The sequence below is a fragment of the Galeopterus variegatus genome, unplaced genomic scaffold, assembly GCF_000696425.1.
Source record: "Galeopterus variegatus unplaced genomic scaffold, G_variegatus-3.0.2 Scaffold7293, whole genome shotgun sequence".
NCBI lineage: Eukaryota > Metazoa > Chordata > Mammalia > Dermoptera > Cynocephalidae > Galeopterus > Galeopterus variegatus.
In genome coordinates this window covers 29,561-57,077 of record NW_007733404.1, presented here as the reverse complement: position 1 = coordinate 57,077, position 27,517 = coordinate 29,561, and the positions used below count along the sequence as shown (strand labels likewise).

General features: G+C 40.3%; 1 protein-coding gene across 1 annotated transcript in view; it reads right to left on the bottom strand.

Annotated features, from left to right (window-relative positions):
* Positions 1-204: 204 nt before the first annotated feature.
* The window catches only part of TCP11L2 (t-complex 11, testis-specific-like 2), a 50,296-nt gene continuing 22,983 nt past the window's right edge, over positions 205-27,517 (bottom strand). Inside the window, exons 7-11 of the mRNA XM_008591796.1 lie at positions 10,812-10,999; positions 10,422-10,603; positions 6,119-6,289; positions 4,959-4,960; positions 205-2,590 (exon numbers count right to left, since the gene is read on the bottom strand). Of these exons, the coding sequence (XP_008590018.1) occupies positions 2,346-2,590; positions 4,959-4,960; positions 6,119-6,289; positions 10,422-10,603; positions 10,812-10,999 (788 nt within the window). The 3' untranslated portion in view covers positions 205-2,345. The remainder of the gene's footprint in view (positions 2,591-4,958; positions 4,961-6,118; positions 6,290-10,421; positions 10,604-10,811; positions 11,000-27,517) is intronic.

Here is a 27,517-nt window from a genome sequence, read left to right as displayed (position 1 = left end):
ATCTATGTATCACAATGGGGATATTTCTTGGCACATAGGTGCTCAATAGGTGTTTGCTGACTGAGTGAGTGAATGAACACAGTATGATGTCTAGAAGGCTCTGCCAGTCAGCATGAGAATTATTCTAGAACAACTACAATAAGGATTGTCCAATATTTCAGCCCCAAGCAACCCAAAGGTGGTTTAGAAAACAGAGACAATGGCTGTCTTGAAATAATTTTTAATGTTTTAAAATTTAGTGAGTGCACACAATATATGTTTTAGCAGTAGAAGAAATAAAATGTGTGTATGGTGTTTAATCAAATATACAAAACAAGACCATGTTTGGAAAACCTCAAAAGTTAAGTAAAAACTAAATAAACAACATGCTAAGGAATATGATTAAAAAATCCTAATAAATCCAGATTTGAGACATTGAAATTCACTTTGTCACTTAAAAAACAAAGAAGCAGAATGCCCTTCATTTTAAATGTGTTTTTAAAAATGTTTGCAAATTGTTTTCCTGCTGGCAACTGCAGTATAATCAAGTATATAAAAGAGTATCAGTTGGATTCCAATCTGATAATAAAAAAGTGCACCACCTGTTAAGTATATCATTCACCTCAGAAAGCAACAGAAAACAGACTGCATATTTCCTTTCTACTGTCAGACCCTCCCTGCCACCCATGCCCCAAAGTCGGCACAGTTGAAAACCACTTCAGCTTAAGAGAAAATGAAAACCAAAGTCTTCAGCACCTTATGGTTTCTAAGCATAGGAAAAAATGAGCAGACTGTGAATAAAAGAGGAAAAAATGGGCAGAATGTGAATATAGAAAGAAAAAAATGGGTAAGACCAATGATGTGCTCTTAAATAAAATTCCACGTACACACAGCTGCTTAAATGGATAGAGTGGTTGATTTATGTATAGGGCATTGTGAAAAAAAATCGACATTCAATATTTCTTCAGATCCCCTGAAATGCAAAGATAATTGCACTGAAGATAATTTATTCACACTATCATTTCCTAGTACTTTGTAAAATCATGAAAGAACACCATAATGGTGGAGGTTGTGGTGAGAAAAAGGAGGTTGGGGAAAAAAGGAACACTCCTCTTTACTTCCTACCCATTTTCTCCACCAAATTACTACAGCTCAGTGAGTCCTTAGAAAACAAAATAATCAAACATGCATTTTATGCAAATAAAGCACTTTCTAGACCGAGTATGGCAAACTGTAGTGCTTCCCTCAACACTCCAAAAGGAGTAATTCCAAGATAAGAGGATTTCCCTAAAATCCCAATAATAACTAGTGTCCAGCTTTGCTAGGTTTGATTTAATGCTCAAGAACAGCAAATGATCATGATACTTAGAAGAGCATAAGTACGCTTGGTCTTAACAGGGTAAAGATTTAAAGCAGCACAAAAGGCATTTGCTAGTTAATTTACATGCTTAAGAAATCCAAAGTTCAACTGTTTCTTTTTCAGATGTGAACTTCATGGAGAATGGGATCTCATTTTACTTAACTTCCCTTCTTCTTACAAGTAAACCAATTCAAAGCAGACCTGCCTTACATAAAAATATTAAAATCTTATATAAACCTTACCAATGGCCTGAGAAATGCAAGGACATTCATTAAGATATTTGTGCAAAATTGTTTCTCTCAGAGAGTAGATTAATTCGTAAGAAGAAATCAACCTCTACAATAAAATTTTAGAAGGGATTTGTTTCTATTTTCATTAAACAAACAAGAAAGGTTTTCTTTAAAATTTGTAGAAGCACAAAAGTGTACTTATTAAATTTAAATTCTAAATAAATACTGACAATTGGTACTATAAAATGTGATTTGGCATATTTGAGGACTTACTATGTAAGTTTCTATAACACATTGATAAATTGTAATTGTACATTTCAAATACAATTATTCTTACTTCGCATCATTTATTCAAAACATCAATTCCCTTGGTTATTCTCACAACTTTCAACCCTTTAAGAAGTTGTACCAAAATTAAAAATCATTAGATTTGACAGTGACAAATGGGAAAAACAACTTCTTAAGGGTTGAATGAATAAGCCAAATATAAAAGCTTAAGAAAACATTTATAAGTATTACATAGGTAATATAATTAATTACAAATTGGCTTCCAGTCATTAAAAACACCTGTTTTTAAAACTTGAAAATGATACACAAAAAAGGTCTATATGATGTGTGCGTCTTCTGTAATGCTAATATTTACTGGATTACAGATTTGGGCTAACACTGCACCACAGACAGTACTGAGAATGTGCCACATCTATAATGCCATTGATGGAAATGGCCTGGGTACCAAATGCTGGATTTCCAATCTCTTATCCAATGTCAGTTCCTCTTTAGTTAGTAGGAGGTGAAGCATCTGCCTTCCCCATGGCCTCCTCGCTGAAGAGCAGTTTTCGAAGTATATTTGCATAAAACGGTCCATATACTTGTTTGTTGAGATTCACAATACTCGCGTATTGAGAGCCTAGAGCTTCTAGCTCCCGCTGAATGACAGCAAGACCTCCTGGCATGGGAGGCATGCATTTTTGAGGGCTTGGAAGACAAAGTATGCTTTTCATGTACAGCTGGATTCGTTTATCTGAAGAAAAAAAAGAAACTCTTTATCTGTTTCATTATTTAAAAATTTTTTTTAAAGATGACCAGTAAGGGGATCTTAACCCTTGACTTGGTGTTGTCAGCACCACACTCTCCCAAGTGAGCGAACCGGCCATCCCTATATAGGGATGGCCGGTTCGCTCACTTGGGAGAGTGTAGTGCTGATAACACCAAGGCCACGGGTTTGGATCCCTATATAGGGATGGCCGGTTCGCTCACTTGGGAGAGTGTAGTGCTGATAACACCAAGGCCACGGGTTTGGATCCCTATATAGGGATGGCCGGTTCGCTCACTTGGGAGAGTGTAGTGCTGATAACACCAAGGCCACGGGTTTGGATCCCTATATAGGGATGGCCGGTTCGCTCACTTGGGAGAGTGTAGTGCTGATAACACCAAGGCCACGGGTTTGGATCCCTATATAGGGATGGCCGGTTCGCTCACTTGGGAGAGTGTAGTGCTGATAACACCAAGGCCACGGGTTTGGATCCCTATATAGGGATCCAAACCCGTGGCCTTGGTGTTATCAGCACCGCACTCTCCCAAGTGAGCCACGGGCCGGCCCTTATCTGTCCCATTATTAAAGTACATAATTTTAAAAAACAAGACCAAGTAATTATAGTAGGTTGATTGCAGCAATGTTCCCAAGTCTTTACCCTTCCCTGTACCCATGCCTTTTATAAGGTGACTTTGCAGTTCCTTCCATCAAGGGCTGGAGTCTGTTGCCTCATCCTTTGAATCTGGGCTGGCCCTATGACTTGCTCTGGCCTATATAGAATGCAGTGAAGTGCCAGTTCCATGCCTAGGCCTCAAGAGACATGGTCATGTCTGCTCTCTCTACCTACCACAACCACACGAACAAGCCTGCATTTGCTGGAGGATGAGAGACCAAGTGGAGGGACACCCTGTTGTTCCATTTGGGGCCATTCTAGATCAGCCTGTAGCCAACCAATTCCCAAATTCCTGAGAAAGCCCAGCCAAAATCAGCAGCACTACCTACTCAAGCCACAGCTGACCACAGATGCATAAGTGAGTCTAGCAAAACCAAACAAACTACCCAGCTGGCCCACAGACTTGTGAATAATAATATATGCTTTTTTTTTAAGCTATGGAGTTTTGAAGTAACTTATTATGCAGCAATAGCGGACTATCAAAAAACGTAGAGTCCTTGAGGAGTAGGGGAGAATCCTTTACAGAAGTCAATCCTTAATGTCCACAATTAGAGTTATGTGCACTAATGCTGAGTTTGTAAACTGGCATTGACAGTTTGGCCCATGTAGTGTTTTGTTTGTTTGTTTGTTTGTTTGTTTTTCTGTTTGTTTTAAACAGAAGCCATTTACAATCAGGGGATTTCACACGGAAATCCATATTTTTGATTCCTCTTGAAAAATTTAGAGATCTGGCAATCCTAGGGGTCCCAAATTATCACATGGCAAGGGTGACCACACATCTAGGTTCCTCAGGAGAGTCAAAGTGTACACCTGTTGTCCTGGCATAATTAAAAAGAGCACTCTCAAATGTATCCTGGTTTGGACAATAAATGATATGGTCACCCCACACACAGGGCCAACAATCCGGAGGCACTGAGGAAGGGCCACCCCAACTAGCACTCCAGTTTGCCATTTTCCCTGCTCTTCCTGCTTCACTGCTTCAATGTATCTGATTTTGAGAGTACTGCACAAAAGTGTGTAGTTGCATACTTAAGTTAGACTGCAATAGTATTGGACAACTAGACCTGCTACAGCTCATGCCGCTTCAAGGGCTTTCTCTGGCTTTGGGAACAGAAACCTCACAAATAATAAAGTTTACTAAGGAGAATACACTCCATTGAACATGCACAACTATGGCATTAATGAAACTCTTATCTCTAAACACTTCTCCCCAGAATCATGCATTCCAGACAGACCTGACCTAGAACTCAAAGTGTGAAGTGTCCATGTCTTGGACAGAATTCTTACTAGAATGCCCTTCTATCTCATCTCTACCCAGATTCAGAAGCATCCTTCAATACCAAGCCTAAAGTTACCTCCTCTCTGTGGCTTTCCCTAGTATCTGTTATCAGACTATCATGCCATGTATTATCATCACTTGAGAATATGTCTCTCTGTTTAGACAGTGGACTCTCTAAGGGTGAGGGCTACTTTATTTTTATCTTTATATTCTTGGTCTGACATGTGGAAGGCACATCATAAGTGCTGACTGAATTTAAGTGAGAATGGGATGAAAAAGGTCTATAAAGGTAAAAACCAAACTGAAAACAATGGGGGCTAGGGAGGAATGGGGACTGAGAAGATGGGCAAAGATGACTTAAGCCTTATCTGTAGTTTTTCCACAAAGAGAAATTATGAATATACCACTTTTACAATTGCAAGTTACTTTTTAGAAATGTAGATGGCTGTAGACATACAAATAATCTACATAACAGATAATCCACAAATAATTTTTACCTGGTTTTTGTATATATTTGAAAGAAAATTGGTTTCAAAGAAAACTCCTTTTCCAATGATCTTTTTAATAGGTTTAGAACACTGTAGGAATTGTAATCCCTTTGGTAAATAAATAGCACGTCAACTAAGAACAAAAGAAGGCAGCCTATGGGTACCCTGAACCAGAAGGAAAACCATGGCTAACACTGGTCAAGCCCTTCTTATGTCCCAGGGATCGAAGTGCTGGATTTATTGTAACTCCTCTGAAGGCAGAAAATTAACAGGTAACTGTGTACTAATTTCCCTTTAGACTGGTTGCCTGGCTCTTATAGGCTCAATCTATATTCATCACAGATATGGTCCAAACACTTTCCCACAAGAAGGTTTAAAGAATGAAACCTTCTTGAAATTGTTATTATGTCGACAAGTGGTTCTGTCTCCTCTGAAGGATGAGTTGGTTTTTAGGCCAAGACTAAAGTGACAGAAATACTGTCCAGTTAGGAGCAGACAAACAGAGTCCCTGCCAAAGGCGTGTCCTTGACTTCCACAGTGGAAGGAGAGAGACGCTCAAGTGAGTCATTCAAGTTGCTAAGGCAACAATACTTTGAATGAGGCTAAAAAATGCTTTCAATTTGCAAAAGGGCAGGAAAGTTGGACTGGGGAGAGCTGGATAAACCAAAGTTGCTTTTCCAGAGTTTGAGAGGCATCTCCTGACTCCCAGCTTCCCTCTCTCTCCTGACATTGCAAGTACTTCCCTTATCTTTAAAGCCAGGGCACAGAGTACACTCTGACACTCTGGCCACCCTGCCAACAAGCAGCAGGGCTCCAACTCTGACTGACACGCTGGTTAGAGCAGTTAGGAATATGAGCTCTGGAGTCAGACAGGCAAGGTAACAATCCCAACTCTGCCTCCAGCAGTTATGTGACCTCACGCAAGAGTTCCTTAATCTCTCTCAGTTTCCCATGCATTCACTCATTCCATAAACATTTATTAAATTTCATCTAAGGGCTCAGCATTGTACAGGGATATAGCAGTGAACAATGTGCACCCCGTCCTCATAAGGCCTGCACATTAGTAGGGTTCTAACAGGATGTGGCAGAGACAGCTAGACAGTGTCTCAGTCCCCAAAAATTGACCTACAAGATTAGCTTGAACCTCAGCATTTAAAGTGGGTAAACCTCTCTCTATTAGGGTCTTGTTAACCTCAACACAAGTCTGAACACCGACAGAATTCAGGACTTCCTTCAAGTTAAAGGTCCTACAAAACAGAAAACAAAATTCCATCAGGGAAATGTTTAGTTCATCAGATTCTTTTTTGTTTTTAACACACCAACTTGGGCCGGCCCATGGCTCACTCGGGAGAGTGTGGTGCTGATAACACCAAATCAAGGGTTAAGATCCCCTTACTGGTCATCTTAAAAAAAAAAAAAAAAAGCAACTTGTTTCAGATGTCTACCAATTTTCTTATATAGAATATAATTATCTCTATTAGAATGAACTTAGAAAATAGTAACTCCTCCCAACTACCAACCTTCATATGTAGCAGGTTTTTAAATGATTAAAACCATTCAATTGTGTAGGCATTGTTTAAATAGGAAAGTATAGGTAGAAAAATATGGTCCCTGAAAATAAGTCTGCAACTCCACTTACATGCAGCGCTATCAGAAAGGAAAAGAAAACACCAATTTACTTCTTAAAATAAACCTATTGGTCTGAGTAGATTCGTTCATACATTTTTTTACGTACTTGGAAAATAAGGTAGAATCAATTCATTTGTCTGTGCCTGAGCAGTACAACACCAATCAGAAACAATAAACAAAGATATTCAGAGATCAAATTACCTAAAACTCTTGACTGATCATGATCAAAGATAATGAGCTCCTTCCCATTATTACTTTTAAGTAACTGATGAATAATCCCAAACATATAGAGTCCAGAAAATTGTAAAAAGTAATTAAGGAGTGGGTTATTTAATAGGTAAGAAAAAAGAGGTGATTAGAAAGGGCATTTGTTGGGTCCTCACTATTAAAGAAAGATGATTAAAAATTATATCTCATTACACAGAAAGGATCTTTAAAATAACTCTGTGCAAAGTTGGGAATTAAAGAATGAGAGAAGGGCCCAATGACAGGAGGCAATGTAACTGAGTGAGTTAGAACATAAGCTGTGATGTCACACAGACCTAGGTTCAAGTCCTCCCTTTACCACTAAACTTGCTGTATTGCCTATAGCAGCTCTTAGCAGATCGTCAGGCACATACATAGTCAATGCTTAATGACAGAAAGAAGAAAAAGAGAAAAATGGTTTATCATTATTATCATCAACAGCAGTAAGAAATAAGTCCTTGATGTTCTTCCTTAACTAGAATTTGTTAGAAACCCAACTGGACCTGTCTTTGGGATTCTACAACCCAAGGGTAGGCTGTGGCAACACTTTTACCTCCTGACTTTTTATCCACTGCAAGGTACTGACTTAGCTTTCTCCTGCTTTTAATCAGTGAGTTCTCAGGCAATAGGAAAAATTAAATTGTAGCATAAGTCATGGCTTCCTATTGACAATAAAGAGGGCAAAACTTTTGCTAGTTTTCAAGATGCATTATCAAACCAAATATGAATGGCATCTGAGTCTACTATTTGGGATCACCTGCTTTTTTCTATTATGAATGCTATTACCCCATCCATTATGGGGATAATGAGAATTGACTGTATTCATTTCCTAACATAGGGGGAAAAAATTAAACAAACCAATAAAATGGCAGATAAACACCCAGATAAAACTATAAAGAGGATGATTTAATAACTTAGTTATTAACAGCTAACATTCATCAAGCACATACTATATGCCAGACACCTGTATGAAATGCTGCACACGAATCATGTTAAGTTCTCACAACTCCAAGGTAGGTACAATTATTATTCCCTTGTTACAAGGGAGGAAGTGAGGCTCAGAGTGATTCAGAAACTTGTTCAAGTGTACATAACAAGTCAATAGCAGAGCTAGAATTTAAATTCTGGTCTGTCTGACCTGAAAGTCTGTCATAGTAACCACTTTTTATATGAGAATACTCCATAAAGTTCATATGAGGGTACTTCAAAAGTTCACGGAAATATTTGTATTATATTTCAATTCTATTTTCCATGAACTTTTTGAAGTATTCTCATATGCTTTATATTAATACTTAAGTAGTACTGTATGTTCACTAAAGGCTTAATAAATAAAAGTTTCTAAAAAGTAAAGGTTACCCAGTATAGGGAAATGCTAAGATAAAACCAACTGCAAAATCAGAAAAGGTTTTTTCTTTTCATTATAGGTCTTGGGTCTTGGAATATGAAATAGACAAGCCTGGCAGGTTAGCAGCAGAATCAGCAGAAAGGGCAGTGTCTTCAGTCAGGCCAGGGCTCAGGCCTTGGTCTGCCTTTTTCTAGCTCTGCAGCCCATGGCAAGTTCTATTTTCTCTCTAAGCTTCAGCTCAAAATGAGAAGTTTGGATTATATAACCACTTGGGCTTCTTTTGGCTCTTAATAGTCTAGAATTTTATCAAGTAATTTATGTGCACACTGACTGATGGGTGGGAGGACAGGAGGATAGTTGTATCTCTCTTCAATGATGGAAATAAAGAGGACATACCCCTGAAAACACCTGAAAAGGGAACCAGTAGGAGGAGCTGGCTCATATAATACCCATGGAAACATGTGGCCATTGACCAAGACTAGGAATTTTCTGACTTGTACAGGATTTCTTTAAGGGAAAATGTTAATCAGTCTTTTTATTCTTGTATTTTATAGCAAGCTACTAAGGAAAAACCTGGAACATGTTCTCAATTAAGAAAGTTAACACGTATGGGACAAAGTAAGTTGTACAAGGATTAATAAAAAGAAAAATAAATGAGAATTAGTTCCATGAAAGATTTGGGCTATATCTTGAGGAATATGTATGAGAATCTGGAAAGGCAGAACAATGACAGAAGAGCAGGTATGGAGCAGAGTCAGCAGAGTTAGTTCCATGAAAGATTTGGGCTATATCTTGAGGAATATGTATGAGAATCTGGAAAGGCAGAGCAATGACAGAAGAGCAGGTATGGAGCAGAGTCAGCAGAGAAACTGCATAGGCAGTAAGAAAGGAGAACAACATCTTGATTTAAACGGAGGTCACATTTTTGAAGAGTTAATAGGAAACATTACCAGGAAGGTAAAGGGGGATCTATCAAGGGTTGGCAAATGCCCATGGGCTTGTGGCCTGTTTTTATATGGCCCAAAGCTCAGATTGCTTTTTACATTTTTAAAGGTTTAAAAAAAAATACAAGGAAGAATATACAAAAAAAAAAAAAAAAGACTATATGTGGTTGGTAAAGCCTAAAATATTTACTGTCTCTTTACACAAAAAGTTTGCCAACCCCTGGGTTAGATCAAGGAAAGCTCTGAAGGTGAAGAGGCCCTCAGGCTTGGGACTAGGGTGATTTTTGAGCAGAGGGGTGCCCCAACAAAAGTAGAGTTGAAGTCTAATTGCAAAAAGTAGGCTAGGCTACAGATCAAGGAAAGCTCTGAAGGTGAAGAGGCCCTCAGGCTTGGGACTAGGGTGATTTTTGAGAAGAGGGGTGCCCCAACAAAAGTAGAGTTGAAGTCTAATTGCAAAAAGTAGGCTAGGCTACACTGGTGGGCAAAATTAATATATGATCTTCTGACATTATTGTTTGGTCCATATGACTAACCACAGCATAGCCAGGAATGTCCCTAAAGCCACAGAGGACAGGAATTATTTCCTCAACTATGATATCCCTTCCTTCTGGAGGACTAATGTGTGCTGCTGAAGTCTTATTCAGAGTGTGACTTGGACAAGATTTCCAACGAGAAGATCTAAATGCAAAATCTATATGGGATTCTAGCATTTGGTAAAGGTATGATATGAGATGAATTTAGTGAAAACAAAACCTTCACTCTCTGAAGGACAAAACTGTCACAACTTCTAAAGACTTCATAGCAGAGTGGATCAGTGAAGTCAGTAAACATGTCACTGCAGAAAAATGATAGGGTCAGAACAACTGAACCTGGAAAGCCCTCTATGATAGAGCAATTCTAAACACAGCTTGGTGGGTTTCTGTTTTGTTTTTTCCACAGTACTGTCAAAGAAAAGGTCTTGCACACACCCATTGTAAGTGGAAATACTACACTCACCCTGGCACTTGTCATGGAAAACACCTCTCCCTTCCTATGAAAGGACATCTAAGCCTTCAGAGATATTAAAAGAAATTCTAGAAAAAGAAGGCGTAAGATAAGATTTTCTAAAGTACAGTCCTGAATATCACATCCAGATGTCCAAGGTTATTCTCGTTTTCTGAAACACACGCAGAGCCTTAATACAATGGGGAGCAGATACAAACATTTCAAACTTACTCTTTGTTCATGCCTTCAAGTAGTACAGCTGAAATCCTTTTTAACCTGTTTGCAAGCTCAGGCAGGCCTTCTGTAATAGCACCCATCATGTTGTTGGTAATTAGGGACAGGCAGGCAATAATTTTCAATTGATTCAGCTTTTCTGTCAGTTCCTGAAGACGTGCTCCATCTGTCACGAGTGTCTAGCATATTTATTTAAAATGCAAAAATAGAAAGGGAAGCTCAATAACATGAAACTGTAAAACAAGCAATGTCATATCCAAACTCCCATTTTTATCTGATTTCAGTAAATTCATTAAACCACATGAAACACAGATCAGCTGATTCAAAGTTAGAACTTAAGAACTAAAACTCTGCAAAACTTGAGGAAGGAAAAAATAAATCACTTACCTCTGGTAATACTTTTTTCTGATAATCCCACTGTAGCAGTTTCAAGTAACTGTTATTTAGCACCAGCGTAGGGCTCAGGTTTGGCTTGGAGCTATTTTCGGCCCCAGTAGTTAAAGCAGTCTCAGAAAGAGAGAGTAATTCTTCATTTACAGATTCTTTTATCCATTCTGTAGTATGATCAAGAGCACCTACGAGTGAAAAGGACACATGTTTGTCCTATAGCTGATGGATCCCTTCATCTGTGTATCCCAAAAGACAGATGATATGTTAGGTGCTGGGCATGAATGAAAAAATACAGCCACGCCCCTCAAGGAGCTTACAGTCCAGACTGGGAGACATACCTGTAAACTAAATTTTAACAGAACACAGTGAATGCTAGAAGGCGCAGTGAGAGTGGAGAGAGCAGAGCAGAATTTGTGCAGAAAAGAGTCTAAGAGGAAGAGCTCTATGAGTGACACCTGAAGGTAAAAGGTAGACAGTGGGAAAAGGTGGTATTCCAGGCAAGAAGAATAACCCAAAGACCTGGAAAAGAGAACATATGGCACATTCTGGGTGCTACAAGCCAATCTGTATTGCTGGTCCATAAAGACCTACAGAGAACAGCGAATGGCGTTGGATGGGTACAGAGAAGCCAGCTCATAAAAGATTTTGAATTTTGTGCAGAGAAGGTATTTAGACTAAAGGCATTTATTATTAAACACGTTTGGGTCCTGGACTCCTCTGATTACAGCTCTGTCTTTCCCAAGATGCATGTGCTTGCTTGTATGTACATGCCCACAATTTTCATTCTATCTGATTAAATTCATAGACTCCAGGTTACAAATACCAGCTATAGGGAATAATTTTTTTAAAACACAGAACTGATATAATAAGATGTGTATGGTAGAAAAATCACTCAGAAAGGAAGACTGAATTAGTGAGGGGAGAGTAGGTTGCTGCAGTAGTTCAAATGAGAGAGTGAATGGACAAGGCAGTGGAAGTGAGGGGTAAAGGTGGGGGAGTGAGAAATATTCAGGTGGAGCACTGCAGTGGATTGAATGCCCCCAGAGTCATTAAAGCTTAATCACCACTGTAACTGTTGAGGTGGGAAATCGTATGGTAACTGAAAGGTGGGGCCTTGAAGAGGTGATTAGATTGTGAGGACCATGCCTAGTGAATGGATTAACAATGGTGGTCATGGGCATGGTTCTGAGGGCTTTAAAAGGAGAGCATGTGAGGAACTGTCTCTCTGCTCCACCATTTTCACAATGTGACACCCTGTGTTGCTGAAAGCACCACCAAAGTAGGTCTTCAACAGATGTGCTCCCTGGACTTTGGACTTCCCAGCCTCTGAAACTGTAAGCAATAAATTCTGTTTTCTTATAAATTACCCAGTTCCAGGTATTTTTGTTGTAAGCAACAGAAACTAACTAATACAAGCACCCACAGGTCTTGGTGACCACTTAAATGTAGGAAGTAGGAAAGAAGGGTTCTAGGATGACTCCCCAATTTCTACCTTGGACAACTGAATAAATGGTTGTGCTATCTACCAAGATATGGAATAAGGCTAGAAGGGTCCTGAAATAAATCCTTTCCATGACCTTTGTAAGGCCATGGCTAATCTTCTGCTTGTCAAATCCAACAAACATGTCAGTGTCCTTTTTTTTTTTTTTTTTTTTAACATCTCTGTAATACTTGCCCCTCTGAGTACATCCCTCCTGAAAGTTCCTTTTCCTGGTTTCTGTGACTCCACTCTCTCCTGGTTTCCTCTAGCTGTCCTTCTATGGCTCATATCTGGGTGTCTCTTCCTCTGCCTGTTCCTTAAATGTTGCTGTTTCCAAGGACTCTATCCAATCCACCTTGATTTGTTACTCTTCAATCTCATTGGACTGTCTTACTCATTTCCATGGTTTCCATTTCCATCCATACCCCAGAAGGCTCCCAAATCTGTATCTCCAGGCCTCACTGACCTAAGCTTTTGACTTCCTCATTTGTAGAATGAGCAAGTGGAAGGAGAGCCACTGAATGTGAAGTTGGAATGAGATGCCCAGTACAGCACACAGCTGCAAAGTGTTTTCACCATCCAGAAACAAAAGCTATATAGAACCTCAAGACTATAGACAATAGTAAGATATTTAGAAAGTGATGAGTTTTTAGTGTTTACCATTGCTTTTTAAAAATAATTATTTTACATGTTTTTTCACACATATCTTCGTAGACATATAATTTCATCCAATAAAATGCTCATCTCTTAAGTGTCCCGTGTGGTAAGTTTTGTCCATTCTATATACCTGCACAACTACCACTCAAAATAAGACAATTTCCATTACCCCAGAAAGTTCTTTTGTCTCCCTTTCCAGTCAATTTGCACCCCACTCAACTACTTTTCTTCTAACTTCATGGATTAGTTCTGCCTTCTAGAGCTTCATATAAGTGGAATCTAATAGTGCCCTAACATAATGTTTCTGAGATTTATCCATGTTGTCTTTAGTATAGTTCATTATTTTTTTAGAGCTTTAAAATTTTTTTTTTATTCTGAAATAATTTAAGACTCAAGAAGTTGTAAAAATAGTGCAAAGTCCTTCTATACCCCTTCACCCACCTGCCCCCAGTGACAACATCTTACATAACCACAGTACATTGTCAAAACCAGGGAACTGACACTGGTACAATACCATAAACTTAGACACAGGCTTTGTTCAGATTTCATCAGTTTTTATACACATTCTTTGTGTATGTATATAGTTCTATGAAATTTTATTACATACATTGGTTCATGAAATCATTAGGATACTGAACTATTCCATCACCACTAAAAAACTCCCTCATGTTACCCTCTCACCCTAATCCTAACCTCTGGCAACTACTGATCACTATAATCATGGCATTTTGAGAATGTTATAGAAATAGAATCATACAATATGTAACTTTTATGAACTGAATGTTTGTTGTGTCTCTCCTCAGCCCCCCTTCCTGCCCCATTCATATGCTGAAGCCCTAACTCCCACTGTGACTGATCACTATAATCATGGCATTTTGAGAATGTTATAGAAATAGAATCATACAATATGTAACTGTTATGAACTGAATGTTTGTTGTGTCTCTCCTCAGCCCCTCTTCCTGCCCCATTCATATGCTGAAGCCCTAACTCCCACTGTGATGGTCTTTGGAGATGAAGCTTTTGGGAGGTAATTAGGTTTAGATGAGGTCATGAGGGTGGGGCCTCATGATGGCACTAGTACACTTATAAAAGGAGACAGAGAGTTTGCTGTCTCTCTTTCCACATGTACACTATGAGAAAAAGCCACATGAGAGGTGAGAAGGCAGCTGTCTGAAAGCCCTCTCCAGGAACCAAATCAGCAGGTGCCTTGATCTTGGACTTGCTAGCCTCCTGAACTGTGAAAAATGAATTTCTGTTGTTCAAGCCACCCAGTCTATGGTATTTTATTATGGCAGCCCATGCAGATCAATATAAGGACCTTTTGCGACTGGCTTTGTTTACTCAGCATCAATTCAAGTTGTGTCTATCAATATGAGGGTACTTTTTTTGTTGTTTTTTTTTAAATTTTAACTTTTCAATACACATTGTAGTTGATTTTCATGTCCCTTCACCCATTCTTCCTTCCCCCTTCAATACGAGGGTACTTTATAAAGTTTGTGGAAAAACTGAACTAAAAGATAATATGAATCTTTCCACGAACTTTTTGAAGATCTCTCATAGTTTGTTCCCTTGTATTGTTCAGTAGTATTCCATTGCTTGGATGTACCACAGTTTGTTTATCCATTTACATACATGCTGAAAAACATTTGGGTTGTGTCTAGTTTGGGGCTATACAAATAAGGCTGCTATGAACATTCATGTACAGGCTTCTATGAGAATGTAAGTTTACATTTCTCAAGAACAATGACTCAGTATTGCGATTGCTAGGTTGTATGGTAAGTGTATGTGTAACTAACTACCAAACTATTTCCCAGATTTTACCTTTGTTTTTAATATAATTCAACTGCAAATTTATATAATTTAATTTTTAATAATGACTATGTTTACTGGCTCACAAAATTCCTGAAAATATAGAAAATGGCTTCCAAGTTGGTACCAAACACATCCAGCACCCTGATGGCAGTGCAGATTTCTAAAATTATTTGTCAAACAGAACCCAACATAAACAAAGAGGTACTTTATATTTATTCCTTGAAATAGATTTAACAAGAACATAAACATAACTTGCAGTGCAAGACAGACTGATCGGCAACAGTCTGTTCTGCAACAGAGCTTAGAAAACAATACAAGAAATGACTGTGACAAATTTCATTGCAGATGACAGATTTCAATTAAGTGCAACCTAATATCAAAGCAATCAATAAATGATTAAGATCTTGTGGTAATTCTCCCCTGCACATTAAGTGGCTGGTGCAGTGGCCGGGAGCATGGCCTCTGAGCCAGGCAGTTTCCACTTAAGTCTAGCCTTTACCACTCATTAGCTGTAGGTGTTGGGCAAGTTACTTAGTGTCTCCTCAGTTTGCTCATCTGTAAATTGGGGATAATAGTACATTCCTCAGTTGCAGTAAGGATTCAACAAATTAATACATACAAAACACTTAGAACTGTTTCTGGCACATAGGAAACATCCAATAAGTGTTAGCAATTGTTATATTAGCTCATTTAACTCTCCAAACAATGTTTAAAGGGGGACTTACTGTTTCCATTGGTAATCATTTTGATGTCTGAAATGACCAGGTTCCCAGTCTGGTCTTCTGCCTGTTACACAACAGCTACCTTACTGTTGAACTTGCCTCAGACAGAATTGATCCCTCATGGAATAAAAAGAGAAGACAGGCCGATCAATGGGTTGTTAAGATGGGCTTTTTTTTGGAAGCTGGCCTTTTTTTTTTTTTAAAGACCACTTAGTGTGCTAGTTTGAGGGAGTGGAATCTCAGCAGATCTCCTTAAGGCAAAGCCAATGCTTTAAAGGAGATGTTATCTAGCAAACATGCAGAAACTGAAAACCCAGTTTGGCCAGCATGATCCCTAGTATTTCGTGAAGGCTATTCCAGAAGGGAAGATGGGAGAGGGAAGTGGTGAGGAAGGGAGGAAATCACTGAACTTGAGTCTCATATTTAATTTTACCATAAAGGATGTGTGACAATGTCCACTTAGGTTGTCCTTTCACTTTAAACAAATTTACTTATCAAGTTCAATTCTTCTGCATTAAAAATACCTATCAGTGGGAATGAGGTTTTATATATGAATTCATTTCATTTGTAACCATATGGCACTTAAATATTACTATAATGTTGATTATCATTATTATTAGGGGCCTAATAATTATTAGCAGAATTCCCTCAATATTAGCAGTTTCTATTACCAAACAACTACAACCCACACAGAATTGCTCCAAAACGTCCCTCTGCAAGTGCTTGTCTCTGCAAGTAGAGACAGCCCCTTTCAGACGATGGAAAGAAGCAAAAAGAGGAAGGCACCCACCATCAACCATGACCGACTGAAATAAAACTGCTTCCAAACACCCCCAAGTACTCAATTGCCAGCAGACTTCCTTGTTTACTGAATCCCAAGTTGTCCCGGAGCATCAAGATATTTCTTTGGAAGGCACCCACCATCAACCATGACCGACTGAAATAAAACTGCTTCCAAACACCCCCAAGTGCTCAATTGCCAGCAGACTTCCTTGTTTACTGAATCCCAAGTTGTCCCGGAGCATCAAGATATTTCTTTGGGCCATCACAAAATAGATTAATTCCAATTCTTTACTTAGAAAAGGGTGTCTCAACCTTGGCACTATTGACATTTTGCGTTGTATAATTTTTCATGCGGAGCTGTTCTGTTCACTTTAGGTTGTTTAGCAGCATCCCTGGTCTCTACCCACTAGATGCCAGTAGCATTCCATTTCCCCTACCCCCAGCCACCAGAGCGGGACAACCAAAAGTGTCTCCAGACATGGCTAAACGTCCCCCAGGGAGGGGGCAAAATAAGAGAATGTTTCTTACATCATGAATGTAAAGCTACACAACTACACCAGTTGTCGAGTAAGGCAAATCATAACTAAAGCCAAAATATTTCATTATTTTAGTTACACTAAGTTTCCATTTGTATTGTAAGGGCTAGGACTCAGACCCTTCAAACCCATTGTACAGACTGGGTCACAAATGCCTCACATGCCTGGCTGGGTAACGAGACCCCTCACACGCAGGTCCACCCTAGGTAATTAGGAAAGATCCCGGGAGCCGTTGGCAGATGACACGAGCTCAGTCCTCAGCAATGGCAGCAGCAGCTTACAGGTCCAGCAGCTTACAGGTCTGGTGGTAGCAGCGGCCTCTCAGAGGGTCCTGGGCACCCTGGCAGCAACAGCCTCCAGCAGCAGTAGTGGCCTCCCTGTGGGCGCCCTGTCCCCTCTCCAGGGGCATCCCGGTGGACAGGGGCATCATGGATCAGAACCACTCGTCCTTTATGCTTAAGTCATAATCCAGGTGTCTGGCGCTCTGTGGTGGCTGATGCTAGTCTCTGGAATCCTGCTGACATCGCCAATTGTAGCTCTCTTATCCTGTTTGTGACGCCAATTGTCTAGCTACACGACCACACTAGTTGGCGGGCACTTTTACTTGCTGGTAATCCTGCCGACTGGGCCGATTGTTGCACTAGGGCTTGGTCTGGAGCTCACAGACCCCTCAAGCCCGTTCACAGACTGGGTCAAAACCCTTCACGTGCCAGGCTGGGTCACCAGACCCCTAACATGCAGGTCTCTGAGCTAGGTAACCATCCAAAAGGTCCTTGGAGCCATAGGTTGGAAAGCATGGCCACATAGGGCGGATGCCCAAGGCAAACGCCCACCTGCCTGCTTCACTAAAACTCCTCTCTCCACACACACACTCTCTCTCTCTCTGTCCCCTCTCCCTCCTCTCTCTCTCTCTCTCTGAAGAACACAAGAATAGCAACAAAACTAAAATGATACATTGGCGTGCATGTGCAGTAACGCTCCACGCACGCACACACATTTGCTTCCAAAGAATGCTGAACCACACCCAACTGGACCCGAGGAGAGGGCCATGACCAAACTATTCTATTTTCCCAACAATCCACCCCTTCAGGGTCCTAGCTGTACCATCTTCGCGTTCAGAATCTTTGGCAATGTTCCCTTAGCAAGGATAAATTACTCTTACATTTACATATTACACATTCCATCCCAGTCCCAAAAGCCTTTAGCTTGTTGCAGCACCAACTCAAAAGTCCAAAGTCTCTGAGACCAAAAGCAAAAGTCCTTCCAGGCGTGAACCTGTAAAGAGTCAAAAACAAGTTTATCCACTTCCAAGATAACAGTTGGGACAGCCACTGGGTACACATTCCCATTCCAGAAGGGAGGAATAGGAAGGAAAAACAGTCCCCAAACAAATCCAAAACCCAAACAGGGCAAACATTAAGCACACTGGGGCACCTGGACCCCTAAAGCGTTGGGCAACCGCACTCTTACAGCTCCGCCAGGTGCAGGCCATTAAGCTGCCTGGTGCCTGAGGCTTTTCCAGGCCGGCACTGCACATTGCCAGCAGCCCCATGGTTCTGGGCTCCTGGTGGCAGTCCTGGCTCCACTAGACGTTTCCTCAGTGGGTGTTCTCTGTGGGGGCTCTGACCCCACTTTTCTGCTCCACATTGCTCCGCAGATGACCTCTGCAGTGGCTCCACCCCTGCAGCAGGTCTCCTTCTGAGTCCCCAAGCTTTCCCATACATCTTCCAAAATCTAGGTGGAGGCTGCCATGCCTCCACTGCTCTCACATACTGCTGGCCTACAAACTTAACACAACGTGAATGCCACCAAAGTTTTCAGCTTTTTTTCTTTGGAGGTCCTGAGGCAGGACTGCTCCAGCCAGAGAGGCTGGGATGCAGGGAGCAGTTTGCAGAAGGCAATGACACCTCAGGTCTGTCGTCTGGGACAACTCAGTTCTCCTAGGACAGGAGGGGTGCTCTCCCAAACTTCTCAAATGCCCTCAGGGCCTGTGATGGGTAGAGCACTCATCCAGACTTCTCAAAAGCCTTTACGACATTTTTCCCCATTGTCTTGGCTCTTAGCATCTGGCTGCCTCACTGCCCAGATAATGTCTTTAGCAAACGGTTTATCTGCTTCACCCTTGCATTTTTTTTCTCCTGTTCTCCGCTTTTTTATCGCATGGCCAGGCTTCAAATTTTCCAAATCTTTATGCTTTGCTTTTACATTCTGGCTTTTGAATTACTTCAATCAGCTTGGCTTGCACCCGCTGTTCACTCAGTCCCAGGCAGTTCAGCAACATTAACCCACAGTTCAAACAGTTGCATTTTCCCAGTCCATCAAGGAGTGTCTGCCCTGTCTCTGTGCACACCCGCAGCTCTTTCTGCAGCCGCTGCCTCCGAGACAGGCATGTAGTAACAGACTAACTTTTCCACCTTTTCACCAGGTGAAAACACACTTGAAATTCTGCAGTGGCACTCGTCCTCAGGTCATCTGCCATAGCACTCTTTTCTCACGTTTTATGGCACCCGTCAAGCCATCGGGTTTTATGGCACCCTTCAAGCCATTTGCCTTCAGACAAACACAACATGCGTTTATGACAGCATCTCTAAAGCACATTATACCATCTACCCCTGGATCTCACAGTTGGAGACACCAGGGGCTCTCCCTGTTTCTGCTGCTTTACTGTCTCAATTTCTCATGCACAACAGGTCATGCCCCGAGACGCATGGTTTCCCCAACTCACCAATGGGTTGGTTGTCTTCCCTGGTGTGAGAGGCAGGAGTGGCCGGCCAGTCGCTGCACGTCATCCTCCAGGACATTTATCTGTGCTTCCAAGGACTCTGCTTTCTGCCACAAATCTTGATCAGTTTCCAGCATAGTGAGCAATAGCCAGGCTCTGGTCAGTAGAAAAGTGGCCACCAGGCACCACATGCTCAAGAATAGCCACATTTCCTCCTTCTTCCAAGGGCTTTCAGCTCCTGTACCTGCTCAGAATCCTGTCACAGACTACGCCAATTTGTGTGGCTACTGTGGTGGCTGATACTAATGTCTGGAATCTTGTCGACATCGCCAACTGTAGCGCTCTCATCCTGTTTGTGACGCCAATTGTTTAGCTACACGACCACGCTAGTTGTCAGGATTACCTGCTGGTAATCCTGCTGACTAGACCGATTGTTGGGTCTGGAGCTCACAGATCCCTCAAGCCTGTTCACAGACTGGGTCAAAAACCCTTCACACGCCAGGCTCAGTCACCAGACCTCTTACACGCAGGTCTATGAGCTAGGTAACCAGCCAAAAGGTCCTTGGAGCTATAGGTTGGAAAGTATGGCCGTGCAGGGTGGACGCCCGAGGCAAATGCCCACCCGCTTCACTAAAACTCCTCTCTTTGCTCTCTCACTCTCACTCTCTCGCTCGCTCTGAAGAACACAAGAATAGCAACAAGATACATTGGCACGCATGTGCACTAACTCCACACACACACACACACACACACACACACACACACACACACACACACAATTTGCTTACTAAGGATGCTGAACCACACCCAACTGGACCCGAGGTGAGGGCCCTGACCAAACTATTCTATTTTCCCAACACCAGGACACCTGGGTGCACATGCACAATTACGTTAGACAATAACCAAGGAACATCCGAGCACATGTGCATATTGATATCAAATGCTCAGCAAGATTCTGAACATCTGAGGGGCCCTGACCATTTTCCTGTATTTTCCCAACAATGAACCAAATGAAACTTGACATACTGAAGGCTATTCCAGAAGGCTTAAAGTTTGGAGACATATTTCTCTACTGGGGCTGCCTGCCTTAGTGCAAAATTCACTTTATTTCACTTTAGACCCAGTTCTAAGATTTCCCACTGGAAACAGATTGCTTTTTATACCACAGTTCTTATAAAATTATGTATTTGGAAGAATTTAAGGGGGCAATTGCTAAGAAATGCAGACTGAACACAGGTGCAAAAAAAAAAAAAAAAAAAAAAAAGCCAGAGAAAGAAAGGAAGAACAGGCTGAAGTTCTTGCTCAAACTCCACCCTCGAACAGGGATAATCTGTGAGCAGCACTGTTTGCTACACTAAAGCAACACCACCCCCAGAATTTCACAACTCTCTTTCTCCTCGGTTGGCAAATGTTCTTGGTTTGCTGGTTCTGTTTATAAAGATGTAAAAGACTTGCAGTCTTTTATTTAAAAGCCATCCAACAGAGAGAGCCCGCTGCAGAAATCGTTGTGGATATAATTACAATGTGGTGGTAATAAGCATTTATACTGCAAGTTTAATCATTTACAGCTGACACATTTAAAAGCCAATTTAGTTATCTTAAACAAAAGCAACAGTGTTGCATAGTGGTTCTTAATCCTGGCTGACTTTAGAATCACCTGGGGAGCTTTAAAAAGAAAATAAATGATCCTGGGCACAGCTTCTGGAGATTCTGATTTAATCAATCTGAGGTGGGGTTCGGGCATCTGTGTTTTAATGCCCCAGGTGATTCTAAACTGTAGTAAGAATTGAGAAGCCTGGTAAAGCAGAAAGAGCATTCAGAATTGAGAAGCCTGGTAAAGCAGAAAGAGCATTCGTTTAAAGCGAACCATTGGCTTTTCTCTCAGGGATCTGCTGAGATTTCACTCCCACAAGATAGCACGTTGAGGGGCCGGCCCGGTGGCGCACTGCGCCAGTGCGCCGCTTGGGAAGCACGGAGGCGCTCCCGCCGAGGGTTCGGATCCCCCATACAGACCGGTTCCCGCTCACTGGCTGAGCGAGGCGTGGGGGCGACGCCGAGGGTTGCGATCCCGTTGCCAGTCCCGGTCCGGTGCGGGGGCGACACTGAGGGTTGCGATCCATTGCCGGACACGGAAAAAGACAACAACAACAACAAAAAAAGCACGTTGACTGCTCTATGTGGCTCCAAAAGCAAGGTTAACCCCACGAGGCACCTGTAATCTCGGTTTTTCATGGGGACAGTAATAAGAGCTTCTCCATTTGCTCACTTATTCAACAATAACTACTGGGCACCTACACTGTGCCAGGAATTGTACCAAGCACTGGAGATTCAGAGATGAATAAACACAATCTCTGCACTCAAGAAGTTCTTAGTCTGGTAGGAGAAACACAAGAATAAGCAATGGCATTACAGGCACATTTACTTAAGTGCCCCAATTTTAGTACCTTATCCATGACATACATGTGCTCTTTTTTTGCCTAGCAACACCTCACCTTCCCTTCTTTTTGTACTGATTTTGAGAAACCGTTTTCCCTCATTCCATGTTTTCTTTTGTGAACATCAATGAAAAGGCTCCACCTCCCTGACCAGGGGTTGGCCTGAGTCATACACCCATGAGAAGCTTTCCTGGGACTCTGAATGATGCCTAAAGTGTTCTAGGATGGCCCATGTTTGAAGAACATGTTAACCATCCTGATGATGGAGCCTTGCTTTCCCTTGGTTTTTGATGCTCTCCTGGTTTCTGGCATTTTAGTTTTTCCTTCAATTCTGTGAACTGCCCCATTCATCCATTCACTTCCTTTTTTGCCAGGTCAGCAAGAGTTGGTTTCTATTGCTTGCAATATAAATAACCCAGCTAATATAACACAAAACTGAAAAATCCAAAGAAAGGAGTAAAAGTAGCAGCTTGATTTAATCTGAACTTGGCTTTGGGAGACCTGCCTTCTGGTCCTACCTCTACTACTTACTAGCAGTATGACTCTGACTTTGAATAGGTCATTGTTGAGCATAAATTTGCTCTTCTTTAAAATGTTCCATAAATATTTCCTGAATGCCATATGTGCTAGGCAAAACAATCATAATGTGGTTTCATACGTTTCTGAAAAAGATATCTGTGTCCCATAGGATTTTTGAAAGCATCACATGAAATAAAGTTCATGAAAACATCTTATCAAATATCATTCTAAATAAATAAAACCTTTGCTTTCTGGGTACTTAAAAATTATTTATGTCTCCCCCACCTCCCTGCACCAATTAATTCAGTTGTTGGATCTAATGTGCTTACCTTGTTGATGCTTAGTAAATACAGTCATTGATGAAGCCTTTCTTGGATATATTTTAAATAATGCAATTATATAAAATCTCTCCTTAGGCAAAATAAAATATTTTCCTGGAGTCACACAGAAATCTAGAGTACTTCTCTGTGTTTATTTTCCAATAATTCTTTCATAAAAATCACGTACATACAGAAATCCAGCAATACTTTGTCCTGCTGTGTGATACTAAGGTTCTTATTTTGATATTAGGGTACAGGGGCTGACTTTTGGCAGAGTGACTTGTGGGTATAACACCTGACATAAACTCTGCTTCCTGGACGCTTGATTTCTCTAGCTGGGCAATAATGACCTATATGCACAGATGGATTTACTCTTCTTAAGTTTCTGGAAATGTCCAAGTCAATGTGAAAGGTACAAATGGACTGCAGCCTGGTTTTTAAGGAGAGATTCAGATAAGTTGAGATGAACAAAATTATAATTCAACCCTGTATTAAGGAGTTTGCTAAAGATTCCAAGCTATTCCAGATATGGGCACATTTGCGTACGTGTGTACATACATAGGCACACAAATGAAACCAACCACTAAGTCTCAGGAAAATGCTGCTAGGAGTATAATTGCTACAGTTCAGGTTTCAGATGCATATTCTCTTAGTCCTTTTCCCTTTGGAGCTAAAACAACACAGCCTTTGAAGTCACAGACTTTTTGTTGTATAAGAATCCTTGGACATCATCTAGTCATACCTGCCAGCTGATGCCAGAGATTACTCTGCAAAATCCCCCACAGATAGTCAATATCCTATTTGAAGAGAGGCAATTTTGCATAGTGTCTAAATGCACATGTTTTTTTAAAAATTTAATTTAATTTTATCAATATACAACGTGGTGGATTATTCTGGCCCATTACCAAAACCTCCCTCCCCCGTCTCTCTCCCAACAGCCTCATATCTGTTCACTTGTCATAACAACTTCAAGGAATTGTGATTGTTGTGTCTTCTTCCCCCCCGCCCAGTTTAATTCTGTATTTATTTATTTATTTTTAGCTCCCACAAATAAGTGAGAACATGTGATATTTCTCTTTCTGTGCCTGACTCGTTTCACTTAATATAATTCTATCTAGGTCCATCCATGTTGTTGCAAAAAGTACTTCATTCTTTTTTATAGCAGAGTAGTATTCCATTGTGTAGATATACCATATTTAGTGTAGCCCCTCATCTGATGATGGACATTTGGGCTGGTTCCAACTCTTAGCTATTGTAAATAGTGCTGCAATGAACACTGGAGAACAGGTACCTTTGACTTGATTTCCATTCCTCTGGGTATACTCTCAGCAGTGGGATAGCTGGGTCATATGGTAGATCTATCTGCAATTGTTTGAGGAACCTCCATACCATTTTCCATAGAGGCTGCACCATTTTGCAGTCCCTCCAACAGCGTCTGAGAGTTCCTTTTTGTCCACAACCTCACCAGCATTTATCATTCACAGTCTTTTGGATATTAGCCATTCTAACTGGGGTGAGATGGTATCTCAGTGTGGTTTTGATTTGATTTCCTGAATGCTGAGTGATGTTGAGCATTTTTTCATGTGTCTGTTGGCCATTCATATATCTTCCTTAGAGAAATGACTATTTAGCTCCTTTGCCCATTTTTTAATTGGGTTACTTGTTTTTTTGTTGTAAAGTTGCTTCAGTTCCTTGTATATTCTGGATATTAGTCCTTTGTCAGATGTATATTTTGCAAATATTTTCTCCCACTCTGTTGATTGTCTTTTGACTCTGTTAATTGTTTCTTTTGCTGTGCAGAAGCTTTTTAGTTTGATATAATCCCATTTATTTATTTTTCCTTCAAATGCCCATGCTTTGGGGGTCATATTCATGAAGTCTGTGCCCAGTTCCACTTCCTGGAGTGTTTCTCCTATGTTTTAAGAAGTTTTATTGTTTCAGGGCGTCTATTTAATTCTTTAATCCATTTTGAGTTGGCTTTGGTATATGGTGAGAGGTATGGGTCTAGTTTCATTCTCCCACATATGGATATCCAGTTATCCCAGCACCATTTGCTGAAGAGGCAGTCTCTTCCCCAGTGTACAGGCATGGTGCCTTGGTCAAAGATCAGATGGCTGTAGGTGTGTGGGTTGATTGCTGAATTCTCTATTCAATTCCATTGATCAGTGTGTCTGTTTTTATGCCAGTACCATGCTGGTTGGGTTATTATAGCTTTGTAGTATAGTTTAAAGCCAGGTAGTGTTATGCCTCCAGCTTTTTTTTTTTTTTGCTCAGAATTGCTTTGGCTATGTGTGGTCTTTTATTATTTCATATAAGTATCTGGATAGTTTTTTCCATTTCTAAGAAAAATGTAATTAGAATTTTGATGGGGATTGCATTGAATTTGTATATTACTTTGGGAAGTATGAGCATTTTCACAATGTTGATTCTTCCAATCCAAGAGCATGGGATATCTTTCCATCTTCTTGTGTCCTCTTTCATATCTCTCAACAGTGGTTTGTAGTTCTCACTAGAGAGATTTTTCACATCCTTGGTTAACTCTGTTCCTAAGTATTTTATATTTTTGGTGGCTACTGTAAATGGGCAGGCTTTCTTGATTTCTCTTTCTGCATGTTCACTATTGGAGTATAGAAATGCTACTGATTTTTGTGTGTTGATTCTGTATCCTGCAACTTTGCTGAAATCATTTATCAACTCCAAGAGTTTTTTGTAGAGGCTTTAGGCTGTTCAATATATAGGATCATGTCATCTGCTAACGGGGACAGTTTGACTTCATCTTTTCCAATCTGGATGCCCTTTATTTCCTTCTCTTCTGATTGCTCTGGCTAGTACTTCCAATACTATGTTGAATAGGAGTGGTGAGAGTGGGCATCCTTGTCTAGTTCCTGTTCTTCAGGATTATATTGGCAGTCGGTTTATCATATATGGCTTTAATTATGTTGAGATACTTTCCATCTATACCTAACCTGTAGAGTCTTTATCATGAACATGTTGAATTTTATCAAATGCTTTTTCAGCATCTATAGAGATGATCATATGGTCCTTGTGTTTGATTTTATTGATATGATGTATCACATTTATTGATTTGCATACGTTGAACTAACCTTGCATCCCTGGGATTAATCCTACTTGATCATGGTGTATAATTTTGCATATGTGTTGCTGTATTCTGTTAGTTAGGATTTTATTAAGGATTTTTGTGTCTATATTCATCAAGGATATTGGCCTGTAGTTTTCTTCTTTAGTTGTATCCTTACCTGGTTTTGGTATCAGGGTGATGTTTGCTTCATAGAATGAGTTTGGGAGAATTGCCTCTGTTTCAATCTTTTGGAATAGTTTGTAGAGAATTGGTGTCAATTCCTCTTTGAATGTTTGGTAGAATGCTGCTGTGAATCCATCTGGTCCTGGGCTTTTCCTTGTTGGGAGCCTTCTGATAACAGCTTCAATCTCTTTTATTGTTATTGGTCTGTTCAGATTTTCTACATCTTCTTGGCTCTGTTTTGGTAGTTTGTGCGTGTCCTGAAATTTATCCATTTCCTCCAGATTTTCAAATTTGTTGGCATATAGTTGTTTATAGTAGTCTTGAATGATTCCTTGTATTTCAGATGAATCAGTTGTAATATCACCTTTTTCATTTCTAATTTTTGTTATTTGGGTCTTCTCTCCTCTTTTTTTGGTAGCTGTGTAATGGTTTGTCAATTTTATTTATCTTTTCAAAAAACCAACTTTTTGATTCATTGATCCTTGGTATCATTGTTTTGGTTTCAATTTCATTAAGTTCTGCTCTGATCATAATGATTTCTTTCCATCTGCTAACTTTAGGTTTGGATTGTTCTTGTTTTTCTAGTTCTTTAAGGTGAAGTATTAGGTTGTTCACTTGCCATCTTTCCATTCTTCTGAAGTAAGCATTTAATGTGATAAATTTCCTCCTTAGTATTGCTTTTGCAGTATCCCACAGGTTTTGGTCTGATGTATCATTGTTTTCATTAGTTTTAATAAATTTTTTTATTTCCTGTTTGATTTCTTCTTGGACCCATATGTCATTAAGTAGAATGCAGTTTAATTTCCATGTGTTTGTATAGTTTCCAGAATTTCATTTGTTATTGATATCTAATTTCAATCCATTGTGGTCTGAAAAAATACATGAGATAATTCCAATTTTTTTGAATTTGTTGAGACTTGATTTGTGACCTAACATGTGCTCTATTCTGGAGAATGATCCATGTGCTGATGAGAAGAATGCATATTCTGAGATTGTTAGATGGAATGTTCTGTAGATATCTGCCATGTCCAATTGGTCTATAGTGTTGTTTAGATCTTGTGTTTCTCTGCTGATTCTTTGCCTAGATTATCTGTCCAATATTGATAGTGGGGTGTTCAGGTCCCCTGCTTTTATGGTATTAGTGTCTATCTCATTCTTTAGGTCTAATACAGTTTGCTTTATAAATCTGGCTGCTCCAACATTGGGTGCATATATATTTATGATTGTTATGTCTTCTTGGTGGATGAATCCTTTTATGATTATGTAGTGGCCCTCTGTATCTCTTTTTATGGTTTTTATTTTAAAGTCTATTTTCTCAGATATGAGAATAGCTACTCCAGCTCATTTTTCTTTTCTGTTTGCATGGTATATCATTTTCCATCCTTTCACTCTTTGTCTATGTGTGTCTTTATAGGTGAGGTGAGTCTCTTGAAGGCAGCATATAGTTGGGTCCTC